The sequence below is a fragment of the Passer montanus genome, unplaced genomic scaffold (assembly GCF_014805655.1).
Source record: "Passer montanus isolate IOZ18808 unplaced genomic scaffold, ASM1480565v1 scaffold214, whole genome shotgun sequence".
NCBI classification, from domain to species: domain Eukaryota; kingdom Metazoa; phylum Chordata; class Aves; order Passeriformes; family Passeridae; genus Passer; species Passer montanus.
In genome coordinates, this window is record NW_024366748.1 from 22,210 (window position 1) to 35,216 (window position 13,007).

At 37.8% G+C, this 13,007-nt stretch overlaps 1 protein-coding gene across 11 annotated transcripts in view; it reads left to right on the forward strand.

The window, feature by feature from the left end:
• TNS3 (tensin 3) overlaps window positions 1-13,007 on the forward strand; it is a 148,736-nt gene that overhangs the window by 20,036 nt on the left and 115,693 nt on the right. For 9 of the 11 annotated variants that reach the window (XR_005627495.1, XR_005627494.1, XR_005627493.1 and 6 more), the window contains exons 3-4: window positions 9,461-9,513; window positions 10,267-10,438. Coding sequence is in view for 8 of the 11 variants with exons in the window: in XM_039709551.1 (XP_039565485.1) it covers window positions 9,461-9,513; window positions 10,267-10,438 (225 nt within the window). In the remaining 3 variants the exon portion in view is untranslated. Of the gene's footprint in view, window positions 1-7,527; window positions 7,689-9,460; window positions 9,514-10,266; window positions 10,439-13,007 lie in introns of all 11 variants that reach the window. The other 2 variants (XM_039709554.1, XM_039709555.1) reach the window with 1 other exon arrangement.

Genomic DNA, 13,007 nt, shown 5'->3' on the forward strand with positions numbered 1-13,007 from the left:
GTGAAAGTTTTTCTTCAGTTTTGATCACTTTCATCTTAACTAGGTCTGAGAGTAACTCTGTAGATCCACTCTGGAGTCTTTCCCTCTGCTGTCACCTCTTTTTTTTTTCCTACTCTGCACATAACTATCTCTTTAGAGGAAATAAAGCACATACATACAACAACTTTGTGTTAGGTGCTACTTGGTCATGCCATCCAGAGCCTCACAATGTGGTAGGTGTGAATTAATGCAGAAACCTTTACAGTCTGCTGTGTCTGTCTTTTTATGCTTAATTACATTGCCTGTGAATAGTACTCATTCAGGAAGCTGTTTCAAAGCTCCAGCATAATTATGAAACTGTTACAACTAGAGCTGGAGCACATACATTATTTTAGTCAGTTGAGGCAAGCTCCTTTCGTAATACATAAATTACTAATACTTACATATGGTATACTAATTTCCCTCATAGATTTGTAGAGGAACACAGTCATTTGAGTGTTGACACGACTCTGATTCACCCAGGCAGGTGTGCAAAAGACAATAGTAATGATTAGGGCTAGGAGCTAACCTCACAAAGCTTTGTGTGAACTCCTATTCTTGAGATATTGTAGAACTAAGGCTTCAATAAATATGATTTTCTAAATCTGAGCATGTATACCTGTAAAATTTTACACTAGGACACAATTATACCTCATTCTCACATGAGTAATGTCTTTCATGCATTCAGTATCTTCTTCTAAAGAGTTCTTAGTGGCAGAAATATGCTATGCCTTCTCTCTTTTATGAAAAGAGACCAAACCATGGATAGACAGCCCAACTGTACAAGGAACTTTCAGGCCATGAGCAGGGCTGTTTTCTTGAATCTAAGTAAGTTGGAAGATAATGTTTCTACCCTGGATAGTTCCTTCTTGCCCTGACAGATTGGTAAGCAGGACTCTATATCCAAGGCCCCAGCACACTTTTTAAAAATTGAGGTGGACTACAAAGCTCTACAATGAATTTTTTTGGGGACCCTAGCAGTTTTGGCTGAAATGTTGTAGGAAGGAATCATGGGATTAGCTTTGCCAGCTACTAAGAGAGAGAAAGAAAGCAAGCTGGGATTTATGAGTTCTGTGGACACTGCCATTTGCAGGGGTCACATCTGTCTGGATTCCTGCTGTTACACTATACAGGGAAACAGATCAGGATTTTTATGGATCACGGTATACAAAACAAAACTAAATTTGCTCTCAAACAAATAGCTGATTGCAGTAGAAATAAATCTCTTCTATGGAGTCAACTAAAACAATATTTTAAATTAATATTTAATATTTACTACAGGCATTGATACACAATAGCATAGAGATAGTTTTATTTACAAAGCATGAATATTTTCTGCACTTGGAATCATTCTAAAGCCAGAAGCCAAAACATGATGCAAATTCTGGTTCTCATTCAAAACATTCAAACATGTTTCACTGTGTTAGTAGGAATTATTATGGTGAGCAGTGTAGTTCATTGTCCTGTCTTTTTCTGCGGTATGCTGAAGTGTATAGAACTATTGCACTGTGCCATAGAATAGGTTGGAGATTTTCTTCTGATTCCTGTCCATGGCTTGAGGAATGAAAATGCATCACAGATCTTGTTCAAATGCATTCAGATATCTTGCTGATTAGACTCTCTCTTCATATTTTTACTTATGCTGTCTGAATGGTGAACAATCACACCGATAAAAAGTTTCATAAAGTGATTACAATATGTGTAAAACCAATGTAATTTTATGCAGATTAGCAAAAAAAATCTCTGTTGCTTATGGCACCATTAAAAATAGGCACAAATAAAACACTTATATCTTGAGTAGATACATGTCATTCTTTCAAAATGTCCTGATACCTTTAAGTCGCAGATTTGTCATTGATTGATATTTCAGATAACTGTAGTTTCTACTCATCGATCCTTATGCCTGTTAATGCTTTCATTCAAGAGGGAGCCCAGGAGAGAAACAGATCGCTATGTGAATGCATGCCAGATCTTGTAGCCATGAGTTTGCAGTAGTGCACTTCCTCAAAGGAACATCTGTAGGGTTGATGTACAGCTGACTCAGCTGTTTAGAACAACCCAGTCCTTGAAACCAGATTTTTTTACATTCTAGTGAGATAATTTTTAAGCAGATACTACTACTATATCATTCTACTAATACTATTGTATTGTACTTCAGTGCCAGCAACTGGGTCTTAGGAAAGGCAGCTGCTTGATTTTTCATTTGGCTTCCTTAGCCTGTCTTTGATTCTAGTCTCAAAAGGGGCAAGTCATAATCCCACGTAGGATTCTAAGCCCATGCGTGGCCCACATGTCTAGTTTTACTTTGATATTGGAAACTAGTAGGTAACATATAAGGTTTTTTATTTACTTATTTTTCCAGTCCTCTGTAGTAACTCAGTGTACTGCAAAAATGCCAATGAATTTGTCTGGGGCAAAACTGATCTCCCTTCTGTGTTGGGATTTTTCACAAACAGGACGGGACTGCTGGGGTACGTTCCTTGAGCTTTATTGCAGCATCAGCCTTATTACATGGTTAAAACAATAGGAACATGGCAACAGCTCACATACTGTCAGCAGCAGCCAAAGATTTCTCTGTTAGAGAGCATTTAAAAAACTTTCTAGCCCATAGCATATTGCTAAAGCTTACAGACAATTGTTCTAGCCAATCATTAGAAGCACATGTACACCTGCTTCACATGATGCTTGTTTGTATGCTTTCTATTAACAATACTCAATACACCATTATTAAGCTTAAAACCTATTATCTTGGTATGCATATTTTCCTGCAGTCTTAAAGTCTGTCTTAGCCAAGCCTAAACATCAAGTTAGTGTTTCATGTCCTTGCTTGCTATACCATTGTAATTTTTTCTACTTTCAGACTTTGCAGCTGCAGCTAGCTCTTAAGTTTTCTGTTCTGTTTCTGTGGCCTGCTTTTACAGCTTTCTGGAAATCTTACCTTTGCTATTTCCCACATTTCCCTCTCTCGGTACAACTACAAAGAAACTTTCTTAACTTTGTAGTTTATTGACTACCTTGTATTACATAGCCCTATTATAATACATATTTCTTTTTGCTTGTTTGAGGAACTTCTCTTGCTTAAGTGTTGCTATTTTACACTACAGCAATATTAATGCTGTAAAATTCTGGTCTGTTTTCAAAGAATATAAGTAAAATCTGGTAGTAGTTACTATTTATTGTTCTAATAAGTCTTGTTCGTTCTAAGCTCTTAAAGCACTCATTTATGTCTATACTTGCATCTACTATCTTTATAAGATCTTGAGAACTTTCTATTATTCTATTTCATACATCTTTCTCTTGTACGATAAAAACTTCTTTGATAGTTTTGTCTATCATTTGTTGCACACACTGAAGTATATAAGGTACTACTACTAGTATCACCACTAAAACTACTAACACATAAACCTATTTTACAAAGTTTCTTTAACTAAGGTGCAAAGCTCTATCTTTTGATCAAATCATCTGTGATCTATTGTCTTTGATTCGAGCTGTTAGATCTTTCAGCCTTTATATGCTTTTGTGAATGGATTCAAAATGGTCAGACAGATTCATGTAACACAATCCTTCAAATTCCTCACAACCATTTCTATATGCCAGTAACAGAAAATCAGTTGCTGCTCTGTTTTGAAGGGTAATATGTTTAACACTGCTGATGTCTGTTAGCATTTCACTAATTGCAAAAGCGGCATTGGTTTGTTTACTCATCCAGCATCTAACTTGATCTAACTGTTTCAACGCCATGGCAGAAGTAAGTTGAGATAGAAGCAAACTTGCTGAAACTTTTTGCAGCTTTCTAGGGCCTAAAATCACTGTTCCAATTTTCTTCATATTGATGGGTGAATCTTTTTCCTTTACGTTTTTTCTTAATGACTGTTTTAGTACTAGGTGCTAGCACAGTAAGTTGTCTAATGCTGCATGGACTACCTTCAAGGTGTGATGGAATGCTTTGCTAAGTCCTATCTCCACAAATGAACTAATATCCTTTTGGTAATTGTCTTGGATATTGTTCAACCCTGGAAAGTCCACCCCAACTATCTGAGTAATTACACCAAAAACTTGAGTTTCTGTAAGCAGGGTAATTGGGAGTGACATTGTATTTCAGAGGATCATTGTCTCGACAATTGCTATCTAAAACTGTAAGTCAGAAATCGATTGTTAAGGAACTAAGAATCTCCAATTCCTGGGGTTCAGATGGTGCTTTAGGAAGTTCTTTAGTCTGAATGTCCTAATTAACTACAGGATTGCTCCCATCAGCAACTTCACCTGGCTGCTATTGATTTTTGGTCAAGGGATCGTAATACATAGGTATCGGCTAATCTTTTACTAGCATACTGACTAGACAGGTTGAAAAAGGCTTTTCCGGGTTTGAATTGAAGAGGCATATGGTGTCTGAGCCTGCTGCCTTGGGTAAGATCATCCAAACATTTGTTTTTGGTTGTTCTACAGGCAAATCTGCACTGCAAGAAGCAAGTAAAGTTAGCCAGCACCAGTGTAGCACTCGATTTTGCTCTATACCTTTAAGAGCTATTTTTTGGCAAAACATTTTCCCATATATTTCAGCTCACAAAGTCTGCTTTTGTTCCTTCTTAAAGTTGCCTGAAGACTAAACCACTGTGTTAAAAAGTGTTCTTTCTGTTTCTAAAGCCTGGTTTTACAGCTTTCTAGAAATTTTCTTACCTTTACTATTTCCCGCACCTTCATCCTTTGTCCTTTTCATAATCTTTCTGGTGTCAGAAGCTCTATTACAGAGGACTTTAGCCTATGAACTGTGCAAGACTAATGAGGTACGTAAGCGTACTGGTTGTAACCCAAGTTTCCTTATTCTGTTCTTGGAAAAGTTGAAAATGATCGTCTAGCTGAGGTAATGACTTTTCTTACAAATACGTTTTTTTTTTTAGGCATTATTTTTTACTTGATTGTCTCAATTTCTTTGAGAGACAGCCTTTCAGCATAGGACAGGGAATGCAGATCTAGCAGAAAGGTTATTTCTTATTCCTTCTGTTTCTGGAGTTGTTGAAAAGTTGTCTCAATGCCATCTCTGTGCCACATGCTGTGAGATGGCCTATACGTGACCTTTGTCATGTTTTTGCTCTGAAGCTGTGAAGTGGCTCAAAGTAAGATTATGAAAGTATGAGATATTTGCTGTGTGGGACAAGCACAAGGTTGCTATTTGAGGCAAGCCAGGAAATCCATGAAGAAATTCACCCTCTTTGGTGTCAGAAGAACGTGAATAAACAGGGCTGATCTCAAAAGTCAGCTTTGCTCCATCTGTGCTTTAGTTTAATTGGACTGTTTGGCTCACTTTTTTCACTTGCATTGGCAGCAGGCTGTACTGGGAAACATATGTCTAGTGACTGTTGTGAGCTGGTGAAAATGATTCAGAATTAAATATGGGACTGTTTCTTAGCTTCTGTATCATGTCTTGGCTGTAGGTGACTCTGGGATGGTGTCATGGTTTGACAATGGCCCAATGCCAGGCACCCATGAGAGTTACTTGCTCCTCCTCCCTTGCCACAGGTGGGCAGAGGAGAAGGAAAAAAAGGTTGATGAAGGCTTCACAAATTTAAATAAGGACTGGGAGAAAACACTTCAAGGGCAATACAGGCTCAACTTAAGTTTGCAAAGTGAAATTTATTACTAACAGAATCAGAGGAAGATAATGAGAAGTAAAATAAGCCCTTAAAACACCGTTTTCCCCCCAGCCCCTCCCTCCTTCCCACCGACAGTGCAGGGAGGCAGGGCATGGAGATTTTGGTCAGTTCATAACTGAGATTTTCTCCCTCTGCTCTGGGAGAGTTCTTCCCCTGTGAGACTGTGGGCTCCCTCCCATGGGAGACAGTTTTCGCGAACTTCTCCAGTGTGGGTCCATTCTCATGAGCAGCAGCCTTCTGCACTTTCTGCAATGTGAGTCCCTCCAACGAGCAGACTGTCCTTTCCACAGGGTGCAGTCCACCAAGGACAGGCTGCTCTAGCCTGGAAGCAGGGACCCTCTCTCTCCACTGGGTGTTCCACTGGATCACAGCCTCCTCCAGGCATCCACATGCCTGGAGGACAGGCACATGCTCTGATGTGGACGCCTCCCCCATGGACTATGGGTGGATCTCTGCATCCCCCATGGACTGCAGGGGCACAGCCTGTTTCACCATGGTCTTCACCATGGTCTGTAGAGGAATCTTGGCTGCAGCACCAAGATTCTCCCTCTTTTCCATTGACCTTGGTGTTGCCATGTTTTTTTCCTTCACATGTTCTCACTTCCTCCTCTTCTCTGACTAGGAGCAAAACCTGTGACTTTTCCAGCAGCCTCTCACAGGAGCCATCTTTGTGGCTCCCCTCCTAGCAAAAACCAGGCTGTGCAAAACCAATACAGGTGGTTTTGTCTGAGGACTTAATTTTTGAGAAAGTTGGCATCACAAGCTCTGTGATGAGTCCAGTACTAGATGCCGGAGCCAATGGTGGTAAAAGAAGGAATACAGAGTGTGTCAAAGGGGAGAGTTGTATGGCTTGAGTTTTTACTGGAAAAGGGCAATGACACAGTACCTTGGATGCAATGAATTTCTTTATAAATTCACATCTGTGACTGGAGAGAAAACATTTGTTGAGAAGCTATTGCCTCTACCTGCTGGCTTTCATACAAATGCAGGTAAATTTGACCAAATGGCTCCTTGCACTTGCTTACATAGAGATACCTTCTATGTGTTATTGTTTGGAATATCAAAATTGCTTAAAACTGAATAAATAGGTGAATAGAAAGTGTTTACTGTATTGAAAACTGTCTTACATGACTGGTTATACTGTCAGATGTACAGGTTATGGCAGCATTGCCCGGCATTTTAAGGGAAGTAGGGGACATGGGGAAGAATCATGGGGAGAAATTAACAGAAGAATAGTCTCAGGGTGGTCTGTCCTACTCATAACATATCAAGCACCGGTTTCACTGAATCTATTGTAGTTGCAACTCTAAATTTTTAGCCAGGCGTGATTAAAACACTCCATATGGATGGAACCATTGTTTTTCATTGTCCTGCATCTTCTCTACTGCTGTTATTTGTCAGGAAATGAAAATCATACCTAGTTTTGTGAGATTTTTAGTGTAATAGTCCATTCTGGGGTATGCCAGATGGCATTTGCTGTCTTGGAAGGTTAGTAAAATTTTTTGCCATTATCCCTCCAGTGTATAGCAAGCAGAAAAAAGTGTTTGTTTGTTTTCACTTGGATGGAGATGATTTGCCTTTAAGGATGGTCTGCCCTGTGCTGCTGAATCCTTTCCTTTGGGGAAACTTGTATTCTGATGGTTTGGTGACACAGCATGCATACAGTAAATATATATCTCACGAATGGGTTTTTTTTTGCTAGTGGTTTGCATTATGGTATTGCTCATATGCTTATACACTAGGATGCATGCTACTAGGATTTATTCTAGTTTATCTGGCACAACAGTGTGAAATAGAGAATGATTTTATCACTAACTTACTTACCAGAGGAATCTGTTTTCACTGTCTGATTATTCAGGATACATGACTGTGGGATTCACATTCTCTGAACCTGAGAGAAGCAGAGAAGAGAATGATCAAAACAATTCTTATCTCATTTGCTGCTCCTGTGTTTATGCACAAGTGGAATGCATTGTGGAAGATTGTTTACCTGAAGGGATTTGGTAATTGGATTCTGGTGTGAGTGTTTTATTTTCTTGACCAATCCCTGCAAGCTGTGTCCTGACGGTCAGTCAGGGGACAGTCATGAGATTTTCTTGAGTTCTTGTTCAGCTTCAGCTTAGATGCAGTGTAATATAGTGTAATATAGTATAGAATAATATAGTATAATAAAGTAATTAATTAGCCTTCTGATATCATGGAGTCCTGCTCATCATTCTTCCCTTCATCGAGGGCTTGCCTGCTTTTACAATACATGTCAGTTTAGTCATCAAATTTTTAGTAAATCGAAGAAGTACTTCTTAAGCAATGGATACATTTGCCACCAACAGAAACCAAGGAAGTGTAGAGTCCTGATTCATATTGATTTCTGTTTACAAAACCAAAACAAAATACACCAAAAGCTGTGTCTTGAATTTCAGTTACAGTTATTCACTTTTTTTGGCACCCAAAGCCTTTAAAATTTCAAGGAAGGATTGGGTAAAAAGAACATGAAGTTTCCTCCTCTTCCGTTGTCTAAGTAAAGACAGAAACTAGTGAAACTGGAATCAAACGCTTACATGAGATGAACCTTATGCCATCAATTGTGGTTTAAAATTTGCCAGAACAGTTTACTTTGAGAAATTCTGAAAGAAAATTTGCCACTTTCATGCTTATATGTGTCCTAGCTCTTCCCAGATTTTGATACACAGCATCAATTTATGGAAAGTTTTAAGGTGTCTTCCATTCAAACACAGTTTATTTGGTTTGGGAATACTTGTGTGTAGTCAAAATAGATAGGGTTTATCATTCTTTCAGCTCTAACTTAATAAATAAGCTTTTATGTGCATGTGTCTGTATATTAAGCATGAATTCAGGGCAGGGAGAGGAGAGAGTACTCTTTCTCATGTTGTTTTACTGATGCATGATATTAAATTGAACTTCTGATTTTCTGTATCAAAATGTATCCATATCTAAGTGCTAAATAAACAAATATCCAAAACACATGAATTAAATATATATATACACAAGCTAAATATATATATAGAAATAGCTAAATGTAAATTGAATAATATTATTTATTTTTATTTAATGTTTGTATAGTAGTAGCTGTCTTTTTGTAGAGTTTTTTTCTTTTTAAACCTGTCCTGGGAGGAAGGGATACTGCCCCCTCCAGATGTCACTTTCTCTCTGTTATATACAGAGCTTGGGTGACAATCACATTGCAGCTTAAATCTAAGACAGATACAAATTCTACTACTATGAGGTGAGACAAATTCTACTACTATGGTTCATGTGGGAGTATATTTTTACACTTTTTTCATTCATAGTTACTATTACTGAACAAATGGAACTTCAAAAGTAAACTACTACACATTCTCAGAAATAAATTCTCAGTAGTCTGATACAGGAGTATACATATTTCAATATTTAAATTCTCAGGAGTCTGATACAGAAGTATATATTTCAGTATTGTCATAAGAAAATCAGTGGAGAGGAACTTCTTTTGCAGGTTTTTACAAAAAATCAAGTTACATTTTCTCAAAGCCCGCTATGTTTTCTCTAATTTTAATGCCAAGAGTACTAAAAATGTCACAAAAGACTTTTCTGGCAGTAGTGAGTTGGAAGAGGTAGTAGAAAGTTAGACAAAACTTGAGCATAATCAGTGTTTGCATTCAAAACATAGGGCATCTTCTTGTATTCTCTTGTTGTTATAGTCCTTCAAATCATAAATGAGGAAAAAAGGTAGAAACATTAACATCAGTGACAGCAAGTTAAGGTTCTGGATTGATTTTCTGCTTTCTTTGTTCCAGAATTCCAGCAGTGTTTTGAAGAACTCACCTTTCAGTTGTGACAAAGTATCACGGCAAGTATTTCTTTCAAATTTATGTAGCAGCATCATGTGGTGTGGAGGTGGGCTTAGTCTTTGTTATTTGTGGTTGTGATATCTGGGAGTTCAGTCTTCTGCAAGATATGATATGCTGTGCAAGTTCCATTTTTACAATGCCTTTGTGAGAAAACTAGACATATTTACTGAGCTGATCTTCTGATATTTTATTAAGAAGGACAAAGTTGTGGAAAAGACATCACATGGAAAAGAAAGAGAAGTATTTGTAGACTAACCGTGAAATTATTTTAATTACATTCCTGTCTGTTGTACTTTGGGGACTGGTTTTAGATTCAATTCAGTTTTACGCAGAGCAGGCTTCAAGATCTGCAGTATTTTACAGATCTCTGGTCAAGCTTTCAATTTGTAAAGCATTTGCAGAATTCTACAAAGAGATGTGTACGGACAGAAGTACCTATACATTTCTATTTGACTCACAAATTTGTTGTGCTGGTATTTGTCAAATTGCTTGTATTCATTTTTCACATTATTGGTTGCAGAGATTTTTCACTACAGTTTTGATGTGAAGAATACAGGTGAAGAACTCTATTTTTGTTCTGAACTGAATACTTTGAGCTCTGTAGGCATTTAATGAGTTGTAATTGTAATGAGGTTATTGGAAACATCTGATGCTTGGCTGTAGGAGTCTTAAGTTGCAATTTCTTCTCATTAATATGCCATGTTTCTTCTTGGCTGCATTGCTCTAAACTGCCACATCTAATTTCTTCCCAGAAGTGCAGACCTTGATCACATTATGGAGGAAGGCTCTGAACTTGACCTCACTTACATCACAGAGCGGATTATTGCTGTATCCTTCCCTGCTGGCTCTTCTGAGGAAACTTACCTCCACAATCTACAAGAAGTAACGCAAATGCTCAAATCCAAACATGGTGATAATTACTTGGTATGTGTAAGATCAGCCATTTGTGACACATATTACTTTGTCATGCAGGAAGACTACTTTATGTCCACATAAACCTTTATAAACTAAAACTCACTCTTTGGGCCATCTTTACAGGCTTGTAAGCAAGTTCAAGATTTTCAGTAGTGTTTTAAGCGGCTAGATATTGAAAACACTTTTTGTGCTGGGCCAGTGCAGTCTCTGTGGTGGTGTGGTGATAACACGTAGTCAAATGCTGAAGATTAATTGCACTGACCATTTTCACTGTCCAAAGCATGCTCTTAAAAGATACACACCCTGCAATGAGGAGTGTGTTCTTCGTTTGTAGCAGTGAGCTACATCTGGTTTCTCAGGTGGGTATGTGATGGTCTCTCACTGTCATGTTTTCACTTGTGAAGGCAACATTTAAAAGTAGGGTTGCTGTTAATGTGTTCTGTGCAACTCTTCCTCATTAACTTGTTTTAGGTGCATTTTTCATGACATTTAATTTTCTATAGGAAATCAAACAAATATATAGTGAGCTCCATGTGCAGATTTTTTTTTAAATGTTGCTATTTAAATTTAAATGCTATTTGCATTTAAAAAGCTATTAATCTCCTGTGCTATTTACTGGCTACTGCCATGGCATGTATTGTCTCAGCTTGTTCTGTGAGGGTGAATTTGAAACAAGGCCAATATTTTATTTACTTTTTTTCTTGTACTGTCTTTTATGTATTGTGTGTTAACTGTTAGAATTAAATCCATGACTTCAGGAACATGAACTTTATTCCCAGTAGAAATTAGTTACTGGAGAGATTCCATCAATGATTTAAACACGTTACCTTCTTCTCACAAACTGAGAAGGTTATAGGTGCGTTTTAAACTAGACTGAACTTGTGATGTGATGTCCTCAGCATGCTGCCTTGCTGTCCTTGGCTTTCCTTCCATCAGGCACTGGTAGATTATAATAAGATTATAATAGTAACAGTTTGAAGGTGACCTGTGTGTAAAGTTTTTTTAGGTTGAAGTTCACCTGTTCTCTGCCCATTTCCATGCAATAGCAGTGTAAGCTTGTAGTCTCTCCACTACACTTAATCTCACTTAATACTTGATTGTACTACAAAAATCTGATATATGGTAAATCTGGTTTAGTATCTCAGAAGGATTGTAGTCTCTGCCTCTGAGAGGGATTGTAGTAAGCTTCTCTTGCAAAGTTGAGATTTTTTTGATTTTTTTTGTTTTAGTTCTGTTCTAATTATTAATTTATTTTCTAATGGGTACTTTGGTAATCAGCTGTCTTGATAAAAAGAAAGCTTGATGCCATCCACTCCAAATATGTTTCTGCAAATTTGCAAAATAACCTGACAAAGCACAGCCAAGTTGTAGATTCAGAGAGCTTGTTTTTAAACTACCTTTTGTTTCTCATGTTTTGAATACCTCTTCAGCCTGCTCAAGAGGCACATGTGAATCAGCAAAGAAAAAAAAAATCCAAAACCTCCACAAAATGGTATGCAAGTCAGCAGTCCTGCTGAAGTTGGTGGGAACAATTCTACTCTTCTATTGGGTCAGGGTCTCAGAGAACAGAACATATAGTACAGCATTTGTCTTTTTTTTCTAGTTGTTTTCCTTTCACTACAGTGAAAGGAGTGAGCATATTGTGTCCTGTTTGAGTCTGTTATGAAGAGTATGAAAAAAAACCCTAAGTATCTAATTTCTTTAACAGTAGAGGATTATACTTTGACATCTGAGACAAGAGTCCCTTAGGGAGAGATGCAAGTCTGTCAATAGCTTACAGTGAATTTTTCTCTGCTTTGATGTCCTAAAAAACCATATTCCCTGTAGGCTTTGGTTCACAGAAGAAACATGACTTTTCCAACAGATAAAAATTAGAAACCAAAGTTAATGCTCCTCTTTCTTGTACCAAAATGTAAGTAAGTGGACCTAGGATATGCCAAAGAGGGACCAAAAGGGTTGCAGTTAATCTTCCACTGTGTCATGGTTTAATCCCAACCAGTAATTTAGCCCCACACAGCTGGTCCCTTGCTTTCTCACCAAGAATGGGGGAAAGAATCAGTAGGGTAAAAGTGAGAAGGTACATAGGTTGAGCTTAACAGGTTAAACAAAAGCTTTACACACGAGCAAAGCAAAACAAGGAATTATTAATTGCTTTTGATGGGCAGGCAGATGTTCAACCATCCTCAGGATAGCCAGGCTTCATAAGCCAAAATGATGACTTGGGAAGCCAAACACCACCACTATGAATGTCACCACTCCCTCCTTCCTTAGGCTTATATGCTGAGCATGTTATATGATATAGAAAATCCCTTTGGTCTGTTGAGGTCACCTGTCTTCGCTGTGTCCTTTCCCAGCTTCTTATGCATCCTCAGCCCACTTATGGTGGGGTGGTATGAAGTCTCTTGAAAAGAAAAAAAATTATTGAAAAAGAAAAGTGCTTGGCACTGTGTAAGCACTGCTCAACAATAATGAAAACATCTCTGTTTTATCAATACCATTTTCAACAAAAATCTGAAACACAGCCCCATATAAGCTATGAAGAAAATTAACCCTACCCCAGTGAAAAACAACACACAAT